The sequence below is a fragment of the Myripristis murdjan genome, chromosome 20, assembly GCF_902150065.1.
Source record: "Myripristis murdjan chromosome 20, fMyrMur1.1, whole genome shotgun sequence".
Lineage (NCBI taxonomy): Eukaryota > Metazoa > Chordata > Actinopteri > Holocentriformes > Holocentridae > Myripristis > Myripristis murdjan.
The window spans coordinates 15015095-15030856 of record NC_043999.1 but is presented as its reverse complement, the minus strand read 5'-3'; the positions used below and the strand labels follow the sequence as shown (position 1 = coordinate 15030856).

The following is a 15762-nucleotide window of genomic DNA, read 5'->3' as shown; positions in this document are numbered from 1 at the left end:
GTGTGTGTGTGTGTGTGTGTGTGTGTGTGTGCGCGCACGCATACACACGCACGTGCACATGCATGAGTGCGTGTGTGTTTGAATGGAGGTTGGGCCGTGTTGATAGAACTGGTGAGTGACGATTCAGAGGAAAGTCATAAAAAGAAAGAGGGCATGCCGAAGGGGTCAACAGGGATCAGTTTCACTCCTCTCTCTCTCTCTCTCTCTCTCTCTCTCTCTCTCTCTCTCTCTCTCTCTCCCTCTCCCTCTCTTTCTTTCTCTCTCTCTCCTACTTTTTTCTCACTCACTCTTTTCCATTCTCTCGCTTGTTAAATGTTGGATAATGCTGAAGGTGGGCCCTGGAAATGTTTCCCTCCTTGTCCACTCACACATCCCTCTATTGGCCACTCAGTGTGTCAGAGATAAATTTGTACAGGAGGGGCATAGTGTTGTATGTGCAGCACAATCTGTTTTTATCATCAAATATACTCTCTTACTGAAGGATGTATTACAAAAGTAATTCTAGGCAATATGATCTCTATCGATCTGATCTCCACTGAATTAATTTGCCTGATAGGAGAAGTTGTAGGTTTTTTCAAAGGCTATATATAAGAGATATGTATAATCAGGAATGCCATATCTGTGACTAATCTGTTTCAGAGCTTAATATGAAATCAATTTTCTGAGTATCATTTGTGAATTAGCAGCATAAATATGAATAGTTAATGTCATAATTAATACCATTAATTACCATAATTTATCTAATAATTTTATTTTATTTCCAGAAATAATTAAATGGTATGTTGGGAATTGTTTAACAAGTATGTACTTTTGCTAATGTATTCCAAAGAAGATTTATATTTTTTATTGCTTATATTTTATATAGTAAATTTGCTACACTAAAAAAATCTCTCAGTGGGGTTTATTTATTTGAAGTGACATGGGGTTGAAGGTGGAGTTAATTGATGGTCTAAAGTGATGTGTATAATGAAGCCCTCTGAGGCTGAGCTCACTGCGAAGACTGACAGCTCTGCTGTGACTCGGGGTGTGAGTTTACCGTAGGTGCACCTCCGCAGCCCGAACGGTAATGCTGAGCGGTATGTGGGAACCGGGGGCCTCTCTTTAGCTGGCCGAGCCCCCTGTGCTCCCTTCTCAGTGGGGTACAGGGGCTGCCGTCTCCCCCCTCCCTGGGTGAGAAAACAACCCGCCCTGTCTAGAGGATAAAGGCCATGAGGGCAAACCACTCACAGAGAGTGCGAGAGAGAGAGGCCTCCAAAGGTGGGAACATTTTAAATTAGTCCAGTGATGCCTCCATGCTGCGTGCAACACTCTCTCACACTCAAATGCGCACTCACTCTGAACATGTTGCGCTTCATAGTGTTCAATTACACACACACACACACACACACACACACACACACACACACACAAACACACACACACATATACCTGGTGCAGCAACCCTGTGACACTGCGAACCTACTGCCTTTTATAGCTCCCAGCCTGCAGTCCCAGGGTTGAAACCTCTTCTGTCACTCTCACCCAGGGGCTGCCTGTTAATGAGAGATGCTATGAAACGCACGGTTACATTTACCTAGCAGCTGGAATGGCCCTCCAGAGCCTCTTAGTGCAGAGCCATTCTGTTAGTTTTATGTCCCACTGTAGAAAGGCAGATCCTGCTCTCACCATTCTCCAAGTTTGGTAGCTTTATGGTGTTCTCCTTGATCGTTTTTGAAGAAGATTTTTTGTGATACAGCAGCCAGTAACGAATAGCATATTGCACACATTGTGAGTCTTGTTGGGATGTGACATTATTTTAATACAAGGGGGAAAAGGATGTGTTTCACCATTGTTATGACAGCACATGACATCACAGCCTGCTACTTACCAGCTGTAGGTATAATTAATCCGTACTGCTGGCAAGCTGGCATTGGATCATACGTCCCTCCAGGCTTTTTGCTGAGTAGATCATAGTAGCTTTTTGATCTGAACTTATGAAGTTGTAGATGATAAGACACGGCTGTGATTAAATTCTCCTTTTGACCATTTGTTTAGCACCCCTTCTCTGTTTGTTGTATAACTGACAGTAATGAGTGTTGTGTCTACGCAAAAGTTGAACAGCGAGCAACTGGTTGCATTCCATCAGAAAAACACAAATGCCAGCAGTGTTTGAAAAAAGCGAGACACAACACAATGTAAAACAATGTTGGTCTGGTGCATGTTTCCATTAGAAAACAATTTTAAAAAACAACACACTGAAAATCTGGCACGTTCTCTGTGTGCATGGCCCTGTAATTCAGTTGATCAATTCATGAATTCATGCTGTGGATTTATGTTTTAGCTGAATTAAGAGCAACAGCAGGACAGACATCTAATGACTTTAGCTTATTTTTCAATGCATGCTGCAGAAAACAAGTGAAGCAGTATATTAGATGGTCACTTTTATATTTGGTACATTCTGTCACACGGGCTGCTTTAGGTCTGTGCAGACTGATGTGGCTATTTTTCATCATTTGCTTGGCCACCGATGTAGTAGTTCTGCCATGCTGCTCGACATAACTCTGTCAAGTCCCAAGGCGGGACCAGTGATGTGTTTTGGAAAGACTAAAGAGAGAAAGTGGAGGTTTCAAAGCCACCCTGTCTATCTTCGCTCAGCAGAGCTCCTCCTCACCCCCACCCCCCTACCCACTAGCCTAGCCCAGCAGATTCATACACCAATAGGGGTTGAGGGTACATGGAAAATATAACATTACTAACTGTCTGGTGACAAATGATGGTATTTAAGAATAGATTTCTTGTCCTGTATTAAAGAGGGAGACACAGCACCTGCCCAGTATGGTCTGTGGATGAAGAGAACAGAAACTTGCTGGGATTTGTCTAGACAACAGTCTACTTGGCAGAAATAGTTTGCTCCTCTATGGATAGGTTTGTTGAAGGGGAAAAACATGCTGAAATGTCTGAGATTTGATATTGCATTTAATGTTGCTCTCCTTGAGGTTTGGTTTGGACTTGCAGTGCCTAAAATAGGAAATAATGAGAGACAGCTCATCCATCACATATATCTAATTTATATTTTTAGATTGTTTTCATGGCATACCTTTGGGATATTTTTCGTTCAAACTTTTCTAGCCATTACAAGAGGCTTTTACAGAGCAGTTCATGAAATTTTCTTATGTCAGTCTTGAAGGAAGCTCCCCCTCATTCCCTTTTCTTGATCGTGTGAATTTGTGTAAAACCAGCATGGGCTTCTCTATACCTGTGCTTTGTTTGGCGCCGCTGTTTGAATTCCGTGACTGTTCAAGCACAGATTGTGGATTGGAATGAAGTGGGTTCGAAGAACTCTCCTTTTGTTCCCCACATCCTGTGTCTGACCCCCAGGTAATCGTGGCCCCCTCCCTTCTCCACCCTCCTCCCTCCCCTAAACAGGGGTGCCTGTGGTGGGAACAGAGAGGGAAGTTGCTGGAGGTCACAGACCACGGGGGGGAGGGATGACAGCCTCTGCCGGTGGAGTGGCGGCATTGAGAACCTGCGAACCATGGATGAGCCTTTTTCACATGGCATTAGCCTGTAGGGTCACAAGGAATGCTGTGATGACGGCTGTTATCGCTCACATTGTGGTTTTGACCCCCCATCCCAACCCAACACACACACAGCTCACCTGTAGAGTGGGTGAGAGAAGGAGAAAGAGCAGGTGGGAGGGCTTAGGAGTGCTTGTACGCAAAAAGTGGACACCGTGGCAGTGACTTTGACCTCCATGGCAATAACAGGACCAGGAGTTAGTTTATCAGATAGCAAAGTCATTTCTGTGTTTTGGTAATGTGCAGTGCCGAGCTCCCCTTCTTCCTTCTCCCTGCCTCTGACTGCTGCAGTCACCACTCTGAGCCCTTCCCAGGGCTACAGGAAGAGTCAGGCCGTCATCACTGATTGCTTAATGACAGATGCCAAGGGAACAAAGAGGGCTCTGATAGCTTCCTCTCAAATGAAAAGTTTTCAGCAGACCAGGGGAAAGACAGAGAGACAGCGAAAGAGAAGGAGGCAGACTGAATGATACAGATGGAAGAAGTGTTCAAAATTAGGTTAATTTCTGTTTTTATTCCTCTTTAAATTCATTTGCTCACTGCACACAGAAGCGTCTTTCACTGTTCTGAATTGTTTTTTGTTGTTTGCTTCTTGCCTTTGCAGATAAGAACTGTTTGACAGCTTAATGAACTAAGAAGAAAAGGGGGAAAAAAAGGTCGCTGATGAATTTAACAGAAAGACATAGTGTTTGCATAAGGAGTAATTGCGATGGCTTCTGGTGGAGGGTCTTCACTCCTGAGTACAGTAGGAACATCTGGTGTGAGTTAGTGGTGATTGTAGGTTTTACAGAGACCACTGTTTGCTTGGTGAGGGGAGAAGGGGGGATTCAATGGAAAAGAGATGTTCAAAAAGTTCTAGGAAATTCTCAGATTGCCCCGCGATGTGCCACCATCTTGCCGTTTTGTCATTGTATTGTTATTGCTTTAGCAAATAAACAATATTAGCATGCTGTTTTTCTGTTTCCCTTGCTACCAGAGAATCAGACTGTAACTTTCAATGTAATCTGCATTCTTTGCATCCCGCCCTGAATGCCTTTAAATCGAGCTATATTTTTTACATATTAAACATCAGTTAAAAGAGCAGTTGTTAAATGTGACACAGAAAAACCGACAACACACATGATATTTATTTTATCCCAGCCCTTACTCTCAGAAAACCAGGAAACTTTCACTTTCGGATATTCTTCTTTTAATCCAATCCAATTTACTATAAACTGTGATGAAGTACAAATGGTTAATTGTAGTTTCAAGTTCCAGATATCATGCAAACTGATTTGATTTTAAAATAATTTTCAGTATGTAATGTCTAGCATCAACCAGTCAAGTCTTTTTAATCCTGACACTGTGTTGCTCACATATGTACAATGGACATTTGACTTGTCTACATATGGTTGTCTTCTTTGAAACCTGCATGAGGGAACTCAAAAAGTCTTTTGGTTGCTGTTTTTTCTTATCTACCACGAGCACAATGTGCAGACCTCTCATGGTCACAGCACTAATCATCTATAATGCATTTGATATGCTCTTGTGGTGTATTTCATATGTTAACATATGGCATTCCTTCTGTGATTATCAAAAAGCAAATAGTTCAAAGTTTCAGTACTCTTCAATACATTTGAATAAACAACATGGTGAAATTATTTAAGATATATACCACATCTTAACAATACCATAATAACACTGAAAACTGTGATAGATTTAGACATGGCAATTTTTATTTGGAATTTTCATATTACCCCATCCTCAATGAATGTTACTGCATACCTAGTGTTTACTTTTCACAGCCTTTCCCTTCTCGGCGTCCAGTTCTGCAATGTTATAAAATAATTGTGGCCTTTAGAGCGTGCATATGCAACATCCATCATTACTGACAGTCCTCTACTGCGTCAGGCACTAAGTAACATTCACTGCTCCACCCCATTTCTTTCCACCCAGTCCAATACGTCAACATTACTGTACCTAACTGAGTTGAACCTGCCCCATCTTTGGTCTTTAGGCTCTATGGTGTTTACGAGGCCTTCAGAAGTGGCTCCTAATGAGTGTGTGTGAGGGTTACTGTAAGACATTACCCACAGCCACCTCCTACAATAGCTTCCCCAGTCCTCCCAGGGAGCCAGTGCAGAGGTTTATGCCAGCCCCAGCTGGGAGCAGTAATTGTTGGAGTCTGCGCTTACCCCATTCCCAAACACACACACACACACACGCTCATACACACATACACGCCACACCAAACCCTTGCATCGGAATCCCAAGCCCCACTCAACTGTTAATTTAGTGTTGTAATATCCACCAAATTTAAAGGCTATGTGAACATGGCGCAAAAGACAAGGAAAGGGAAAGGGGTAGGAAATCCCACACACACATGCATTCACACTACAAAACAGGAGCTGGGTGTCAAGAACTCAAACCTCTATGTTTTACTTGGCTTTTTGTGTTCCTATACACCCTGTACATTGGTTGAGGTTTGTATTGTTTATTAGCTTTGAGGATTTGGTCAAGTCCAGGAAAAATCATTCATACTCAGGCAGCAGTTATCATAATAACCTCAATTAGGCCTAATTACTGAGACATATTTATGCGTGTCAGGTCATGTTTGAGTTTTGCGTCTGGCGTCTAAAGTAGGCCCCTAGTTAACATTCTGAGTAATATTGTTCTCAGATATCTGTTTTGGTCCACGCAGGCCTGTCAAACTCTGAAAGAAACACATTACATGAGTAGAATAAACATGCGGCACCATTGTTGTCCAACAAGGTACAGAGACAAAGCATGCATTTTGGCAGTGATATAGCAAAAGAGCGGAGCTGAATGCTCCTGTACCGCAGTGAAGGAGGTGTGCGGGAGTTTTGCAGTTGAGCGATTGTGTCTAATTCATCAGCAGGTAATTGGTGGATAATGGAAGCATTCCAGTCACTTAAACCAGAATGGAAGTCTCTGAATAGAGGCTTTATGAGGTGCTTAACCCAGGGTGCTGTTTTTGTTTTCCTAAACAAACAGAAATACCCCTGCTGATTAAGGAATTAAGCATTGCCTCTCAACCTTCAGTTATGGTTTAAGAAAGTTTAAGGAAGTTCTTGAATAATATATGCATCTGTGTCAGAGATCATAAATTTACTTAAGGTTTATATGTTTGTTGGGAACATATCATTACACTTGGACAAATTGTTGCTTTCTCCAACTATTAAAGATCCACTGGTGAGCGTCTGGAAACAGATTAGGCAAAGATCTAGGAGGCCCCGCCTGCACCCCGTCTCCAATTGGCAGTCCATCTTCTGGAACGCGGGGCTCAGCACTCGCTCCATGTGAGGTCACTCTGGACTCTCTCCCCCAGCCTCTACCCGCAGCTCTCCCCAAACCCCACCTCACTACCCCCCTTTCACCCCCTTATCGGGGTGCTGGAGCCTCGGAGAGGAGGGGAGGGGGGTCATGGGGTCAAAGTCTTTTCCTCTTTGGATCTCGGGGCTTGCTGGGAGAGGCTTGGCGAGAGAATGGCTGCATTAGAGGAGGGGTTGGGGGTCAAGATTTTAATTCTGTTAAAGAACAGCTGGTTTGAGTTTCTCCTCACGTCGCTCTCCCCTCCCTCTCCCCACAAATCCAGGGAGATGAAAAATTTGTTCAGAGGGGAACCAGTAAAATAAAAAAGGTTTACGGTCCAAAGCCCTTACCCTTACCCTGCTCTAGCATTAGAGAGGAATGCAATAACGTCAGCATTTGGCCCCAGTTAGATTGACTTAAAACAAGGAAGTCCTTTCTGTGTTTGGGTGTCTTAACAGCCGGATGAAACTTAATTAAAAAGCTTAAAAAAACGAGGAGGGATTTTTCATACTTTAAACCAGAGGAATTCTTTCCCTAAAGTTTCCACTTCCATGAGAAATAATTTAATATAACTTCAAACAGGTGAGAGTAACCTTTCTACCTGTTACGCAGCCAGTTTAAAACTAATACTGACACAGATAAATCCTATTGCATATTGAGATCCAGTGTTCCCTCTGTTACCCATTCTGAATAATGGCTGATAAATCAAACCTGAGAGGTGACATCTTATTCATTACAGAAGCATTTTTGCCTCTACAGGACTGTTCTTCAGTGCTTTGTATGCCTTACAGGCTAATTTGCCAGCTGCCCCAAGCTTGGTAAGATAGAAGTGAGCCGTGAGCCAGCCTGTCCCATGTGAAATGTGTTGATCCGAATGCCAAGGCAGGACTCCCTCATATTTCGAGCTGGCTGAGGGGGTGGAGAGCGCGGAGGAAGGGGGAGGCACTAGTGTGCTCCTATAAATGGAAAACTAATAACAGATTTTCAGTCTGCTTTCTCCTGCGCTCTTTTGCCGGCTGACTAGCCCTGGGGCTGTGTTGGTGTGTGGCGCAGCAGCAATCAGAGGTCATAATTTCATTGGCGGTTAGCATCAGGTTCAATTTTTCTAGTAGGTTACATTTACCAGAAAGTCTGGATTGTGTTACTGTGTACCGGTGGAATCAGTGCAGAGCTGCAGAATCCCTCTACCTCTCCAAGAGGAGCCAGGCACCCCAAAGGGGAAGGGAAGTGTGCACATGTGTTGGGAGATGCACACACATTTACACACACACACACACACACACACACACACATGCACAGAGCATTAGTGCCAAGGCTCTTTGTTCATTCAGCTTGCTTCCATACCCTCTTATACTGTATATGTATATACCCCTCTTCTCAGACATAGCTATCCAAATGCCAGCCTGGGGAGTGTTTAGAGCTGCTGGATTGGGGCTTAATTGGTTATGTCTGGGGATGTACACATCTTTAGACCCCCCTAGTGGTAGGAGCTTGGCCCACAGGTCCATCCACATTAATGATGAGGTTTATTGTTGTTAAGAAAGAGCAGGCGGCAGCTCAGAGAAGGAAACGGGTGGAGAGCTGATTTAAAGGGATGATGGGAAGGAAGGGGCGAGCGAGATGGAGAGAGTGGGGATTAAGATTGAGGTGTCCAGCCAAAGCACAAATTCCTGAGTAAATGATTTATTTTTTATTTTTTATGTTTTTTTAAGTGATTAAAAATGGCCTGGAGCATGTGGGGAATGTTGCTTCTCTTTCTTGGGGAAAAACGCCATAAAATAAAATTTAAAATGCATATGCTGCATATTTCTTTAAGTGAGCGTGAATCGATCCTTATTTATAATTTATGTTTTCTGTATTCCAGGAATGTGACCAGGTACATATCGATGATGTGTCCTCCGATGACAACGGCCAGGATCTAAGGTACAACTTCAGGACTCTTTGATTTTTGTTTCACCAGTCAGCATAAAATGTGCTTTGCTACCATCAGCGGTGGAGCGGTTTGTGCTTACAGATTCTCTCTCTCTTTCTCTTCCACTGTTGTTCCCTCTCTCAGTACGTATAACTTCAGCTCAGATGGTTTCCACGCGGCAGCGACCAGTGCCAACCTGTGTCTGGCCACAGGCGTGAGGGGAGGTGTGGACTGGATGAGAAAACTGGCCTTCCGCTACAGACGAGTAAAAGAAATCTACACCACCTACAAAAATAACGTTGGAGGTAATCCCCAGTATACAGCACTGCTCAACACTGTTGAGTCGACTTACATGCTCTCATTGTGTGGAAATGTGTCTGTGTGTGTACTCGTGTGTATGCTCACATGCACGTTTTAAAAGCACACAGGCCACACCACTTGGTCAGGGTAAATTTTGAAAATTCCGCTGGTATTTGCAGGGCTGGTCCAACCCAAACAATGTTACCCTGCGTTTCAGGTCTGCTGGGCCCAGCCAAAAGGGAAGCCTGGTTGCAATTGCGAGCAGAAATTGAAGCCTTGACGGACTCCTGGTTAACACTGGCACTGAAAGCACTAACATTAATCCACTCAAGGTAGGACTCCACTGAGGAAAATTGTACCCAGTCCCATACCGCACGTATATAAACTAGCATGTGGTGTAAATAAGTCAACTCCAAACTCCCAATCCATTAAAGAAAACACCCAAGCTCAGTATTTGTCTTTCAGATAGGCTGTGTTTCTTGATTTTGAAAGATAGCGTGCTAAGAGAGCTGACTTAAACGTTTAAAAAGGGGCTGAGATCCAGTCCCTTGCTGTAGGACAGTTTGATGTTTTTTAAGTAAATTGATAAATCACAGCAACTCTAATCTGTGCCCTGTGTTTTCCTTTTGTCCTCCGTCAGTCTGATTTAGAGTGATGTCATCCCTTTGCTCTGCTCCTCTCCCCCTCTCCTGCAGGTCAAACTGTGTGAATATCCTGGTGACCACCACGCAGCTCATCCCTGCCCTGGCAAAAGTCCTGCTCTACGGCTTAGGCATAGTGTTTCCTATTGAGAATATTTATAGCGCAACCAAAATAGGTAAATACTGGCTTGTGCATGTCATTATGAAATGTTAGTGTGATGATTTCAATGTATGAAATGTGCTTTTCTTGTGTTTGTTTCTGGCGTATCACGTTGCAATGTGGATACTCATCATGACAGTTTATGTGTAAATAGCAAGACACACATGCTGTCTGTGTGATGGGACAGAGGCGTGGATGGGGTGGGAGATTGGGACACCGGAGAGGGTTGATGTTCTCGTATGAAGGAAGAGGCCTAATCAGCCTGGGATTATTTTCCTGGAGCTGGGCCTGTGTTGGGCCTCCCCAGGCCTCCACTGCTCAGGCACTGCATATGAAACCACTTCTGCACATTTATGTCATTCCACAGCAACAGACCCGCACGCTCCTCCACCCCCACACCCCTCCACCACCCCATCCCCTCCTTTCCTCCAATCCTTCCCCTCCTTTGCTGTTTCAAATGCAAAATAAACATCAAGCTTCACTCCTGAGCCATTTTCAGGCCCGTCAGCGCAGAGTTGGAGGAGAGCGTAGCTCAGGGATCCTCGGAACGTTAAGCCTACCAGTTCCCCCAACCAGGCCCTGTAGCATGTGAGACTGATTTAGCTGGTTTAAGTCCATTTGTCCCAGGTTCAGGGAGGAGAAGGACACAGTTAATGCTTTTCAGATTGCGTTTATCTGGGGGCTGATCTTATCACGTCCCCTCACTGAGCCCAAAGTGTTTACACTCTGCCCTGTTTTGTACGCATGGTGTTTTTAAAGGGGCTCTCCACACCCTGTGCCTCCGCGTCGGCTTGATGACCAGTACCAGGCATCAGTCCCGTACGGAAATGTGATATGTGCACATATAGGGGATTTCCATATGGCGTATATGTCCATAGTAAATACCTATATATGAAACATAATCCAATTTGGCACTTTTTCAAATATAAATATATATGTCTAATATATAGTATAAGTGTATCTTTCCAAGTTTATGCTCAGCAGGTATAGGTGAACGTTTTTAAGGACCATGTGTGTTTTTTTTGTTGTTGTTGTTCTTGTTGTTTTTTTGTTTTTTGTTTTGTTTTTTTTAATATATGCACATGTACAAGTCACACGTATAACACTATATCCAGAGTTAGTACATATGTTTGGTTTATATATGACATATATATTATATATGTAGCATATTATGTATGTATCATTTCTCTGGAATAAGGGAATATGGTTTATTCATATAGGAGATTTCCTTGTGGATGTGTGCTTGTGTGTGTCTGTGTGTATCTGCGTGCTCAGGCAAACCTCTGGTAACACTCTGCCTTGTTTTGTCCTCTACAGGGAAGGAGAGCTGTTTTGAGAGAGTAATTCAAAGGTTCGGGAGGAAAGTTGTTTACGTTGTTGTTGGAGATGGTGTGGAAGAGGAGCAAGGCTCAAAAAAGGTAAGAAAATACAGAAATAATGGAGGCTACACAAGCTGGTGTCGTCTGGTGAAATCATTCATTGGAAATGCATGGAGCCAGGAGAATTGGTTATGTTTGGACTTGTGGTTGGTTTCTGTAAGGTCAGGAGTTCATTATGAGTGTTCGCAGAACACAAAACATACCTGCCATACCTTTGCAAAGAAATGAGTAGGTGCTCCAGCTCTCCTCCTCAAACGTCTTACTTTTCTTTCATCCGTTTATCCTCTTATAGGTCGTCCAAGTACAAGAGAGAAAGCCCGTAGTATGTAATCAGCCTCCTCCTCCGCCATCTCAGGTTTACAGAGCAGGGGAGGGGAGAGATGGCATAATTATATATTCCAGCTCGATGCCCTGAGCAGCGTGAATACTGTATGTGTAATGCTAGACAGGCCCTTTCAGGCATGTTCAAGGCACACTGTAAATAGAGCACACATTGAGGAGGCTTAAATCTTTGTTGATGAAATTAGAATATTTACTGCAATGACAAGCCTGTTAGCAAGAGACAGAGCAAGAAAGGGTGATGGGTGACTCCTCTCACAGCCTTTTCAGAAAACATGACGGTATCTGTTGAGATGACTCTGACATCTGATTTGCCCTTTTTTTCCCCTCCCTACCTCCCCAGAAGATTTATGTTACCTGTTGGCTCTTGCTCCAAGAGTTGTGGATTCAGCTTTCTGCCAAGTTTGGATGTAAACCAAGTGCCACATGCAAGCCGCATGCAGCAGAATATTCATTAACTAATTAATCAGTGGTGTGGGAGCATATTTCACTGACAGTTATGGTGAACCACACTGTCAGGATGAAGACATGGAGTTTCCCTTTGAAAGCCCTCCAGCTCCATTTTCACCTGTTTCTCAGTAAACAATGAGTAGAAATACGCAGAAGGATGAAGGAATGGTTGGGCAATGATTAGGACAGAAGTTCAGACTTTCTTCTACTTTACTCTGGTTAAATGTCTGTGTAAACTAATAGCTCCATATCATAAAAGTGTAAAACAGCTTGGGAATATGGTCTTAAGGGATGATTGCAGGAAAAAAGATGCAAATATTTTTACTCAGGCTTGAGTTGTTGGAGTGTGACATTGATGGAAGGATAAGGCATTTTTTCTCCATCTGAGTGGTGTGAGTCCCATGGCACGCCATGCGGTAAAAGGTTTCTGTGTCAACATCAGAGAGGACGTGAAATAACACAACAATTTCACCCGTCAGGAGGCGCATATCAGACGTGACACTGTGTGGAACTACAAAAGCAAACGTCTAAAAGTTCTCCAGCCCCCCATTTCTCTACTCTATCCTAAAAAAAAAAAAAAAATCCCCAATCCCTGAAACAATTCTGCCTTCAGTTATTACCATTGCCAGGGAGAGGAGGGAGAGATAACATCTCCAGCTTTTAAACTTAAAAGCAAAGACAATTTACAAAACAAAAAGCAAAGAGCTTTTTAAGGGTCAGTGCAGGCTCTCCTAAGCGGAACATATGCCTGGGAGAGGCCATACCTTTGATAAGGGGAGGGTAATGGGCTCCACACACTGAGGGGTTGAGGACTCTACCTGACAAGCCCCTTTCATTCTCGGCGACTCAGGTTTCTCCCCCGGCCTCTGCTTGGGAACAACAGCTCATTTGCACTGTCCTAAACACACATTGGCAGGCACGAGGTTCACTCAAAAGACACTGTGGGCCAGTTCATTCTTGCTGCGGTTGAGGATAGCTACTGGATTATGTTGGTGCTATGAGACAACAGCTTTGGTGCAGTGATTGAATTAGTGAGAGGTATATATGTACTGTTTGGCATTGTGCAGTGCTGCATAGCAGTAGGCACCAGGGAGAGAAAGTGGCTGTCAGGGATTTGTTATTGATATGATTGCTTTTCCTGATGAATGGACCAGGCTCACCTCATTGTGTTTATTAGCTATAAAACATAATGTTCCTTGCACCTCTCTCTCTCTTTCTCTGAGTTTCTTCCAAACTCAGCTGCACCAGAAAATAAATTTTAAAACTCTTCAACTCTGCCAGTCTCATCAGTGGGTTTGTCATTACAACTGCATGCTGCGCGGCGGAACTTTGTTCAAACCCACAGAAGTTTATTTGAAATTCTAGCGGAGATCCCAAGGTTTGCAAAATACCAAATATATCCTGCTGAATTACAATGAAATGTGTGTAAAATGATGCACAAGACATCTAGATATTTTCTGTTTGATAGAATGGTGCAGCCATAAAACAACGGCACCTTAGGTTTGAATATTTAACTCAATATGAGTGTCATGTAGCTTTAATAAAGCAATGCAACCAGCTGATACAGAATATATATATGACACTGTCACAAAATATGAAGAAAAAAAAATTGAACTTTGAAAAAATTACTTATGGGTGATTTTAAGGGAAAATCAGAGTTGAAAAGAGTAAAGGTGGAGTCAGTGATTCTGGAGAAACATTGCTGATATCTGAAATCAGTGAATTCATCGTATATCTTCTCATAGTCCATTAATCTGTGTGTGCTCTGAAAAAAAAAAATCTGGTGTTTGTACACAGCCGAGGCTCTGTAAATGGCAAACAAACATAGTGTCTCGGACCGGGCCGCACAACACTATTCTAGCCAATCAGCAACAGGGGGCGTTGATGCTCATGGACAGGACAGGGGGAAGGGGAGGGGGAGGGGAGATGGGGGAAAGTAGGCAGTGTGAGTGAGAGGGATAAATCTGGCTGTTGATTTCAAATATCAGTAATATTCCTCCTGAATCACTGACTCCACCTTCAATAGGAAAGTGGCATTTGAAGATGATATCGATGCTAGATTATGACTCTGTTGCTGTTTTCCCCCCTCAGCACAACATGCCCTTCTGGAGGATCTCCAGCCATTCAGACCTCATGGCCCTCCACCACGCTCTAGACCTGGAGTACTTGTAGCACTGCAACCATCATCACACACCCTGCTCCACTCCAGAACACCCTGCAACCTTTTCACCTTCGCCCTCCAACCCTGTTCCGCGCTCGCCGCAGACCCCACAGCCCAGAAAAGGCCCCCTGCGCTGCCTGGCGTCTGTCTTCCACTACAAAGGAAGAAAAGAAGAGGAGAAAGAAGAAAAAAAAGGGAGAGAGAGAGGCTGAGCGACACGGTTAACGTGCTGACATACGGTCACAATTCGTCTTAACCCTAAACCTTTTTTTTTTTTTTTTTTTTTTTTTTTTTGGAAGCAAAGGAGAGAAGTGAATTTACGGCGCTGCAGCTGCTTGCCCTGGTTACTGTGAATTGGCTGCTTTCTGAAGCCGTCAAAGTGTTTTACGGCCCCTGTTTGTGCCGGGACTCTGTCAGGGTTCACACCTGTGAGGAGAGCAGAGCTACTGATGGCCTCGCCTGCCTCACCTCACCTCGCCACAGAACTCAGCTACAGTAAACCACAGGCCCACAACTACTGGTGGTGACATTTCCCTGTCCCTCAAGCTCTTTCCCTCTCCGCCCTCCTCTTTTTGTTCCTTCTCCCTCTAACCTGCTTTTCGGGCTCTTCCTGATCGCCCCTCCCTCATGGGACAGAAAGACAGGGACTGCTCGCTCCCCTGTTAACCGTAGGTCTGGGAGTCCTGTACTTCTTATTTATGAACGGAGACTTTGTGAGTGGCACGGCGCCACCAAGAAGGTACCTCGATGACAAAAGACTTGTGCCTTTTTCACACAACAAAGTACTTTTGATTTCCACCACAGCCAGAGGAAGATGTTTATGGAATAAACAAAACAAACAAACAAACAAAACAAAAAAAAAACAAAAAGCAAAACAAAGGGTTTTCTAATAATTTAAGAAAATGAAAAAAAACTTTATTTACAATGCTGAGACAATCGTGTACAGAGGAAATCTTTTTGTGTGTGTAAATTTGTAATCACTGGACTATTCCTTCCTATATTCATTTAGGTACATGCTCTTGAAAGGTGGCAATGCTTTTTCATTGAAGTAAAAAAAGGCATCCTATAGCACAGAAGCTTGTGCGACGCCTGAAAGTGTTGACGTGTTCAAGGTTTTGTTCAGTAAACAAATATGTAGATAATGGGATTTTGTGATAAATTGTTTTGTCAAGACCAAAAGCATGGATGTCAAGTGTCAATGATCTTTCATTTTATTCTGTGATGTTTCTCCTCCTTCAGACTCTTCCTACAGTAAACTGCATTCACGTCTTTATAAAACATAACAGGTCTCCTCTACTGCAAGTTTTTAGATTCATATTTCAAAAGGAAAAGGTCTTTTTTTTAGTTATTTGGAAAGGTAGCTCACAACTTGTGTCCCTTATGGCATTTCACCAGCTTGCAGCCCTGTCCCCATGTATTTTGAAGCAAACATAATTGTGATATAACTTAATAACGGTTTCTGATGTGGCATGGAGTTGGGCGATGAAGCTTGAAAACTTCACACTCACATTTTCATGCCTATTGAGAGCCATTTTAATAACAATTTGAATA

General features: G+C 43.4%; 1 protein-coding gene across 7 annotated transcripts in view; it reads left to right on the top strand.

The window, feature by feature from the left end:
* The window catches only part of eya1 (EYA transcriptional coactivator and phosphatase 1), a 44421-nt gene extending 29153 nt beyond the window's left edge, over positions 1–15268 (top strand). For all 7 annotated transcript variants that reach the window (XM_030079822.1, XM_030079820.1, XM_030079819.1 and 4 more), the window contains 6 exons: positions 8734–8792; positions 8926–9086; positions 9299–9413; positions 9777–9898; positions 11200–11300; positions 14142–15268. In XM_030079822.1, coding sequence (XP_029935682.1) covers positions 8734–8792; positions 8926–9086; positions 9299–9413; positions 9777–9898; positions 11200–11300; positions 14142–14222 — 639 coding nt within the window. In that variant the 3' untranslated portion in view covers positions 14223–15268. The remainder of the gene's footprint in view (positions 1–8733; positions 8793–8925; positions 9087–9298; positions 9414–9776; positions 9899–11199; positions 11301–14141) is intronic.
* The last annotated feature ends 494 nt before the right edge of the window (positions 15269–15762 follow it).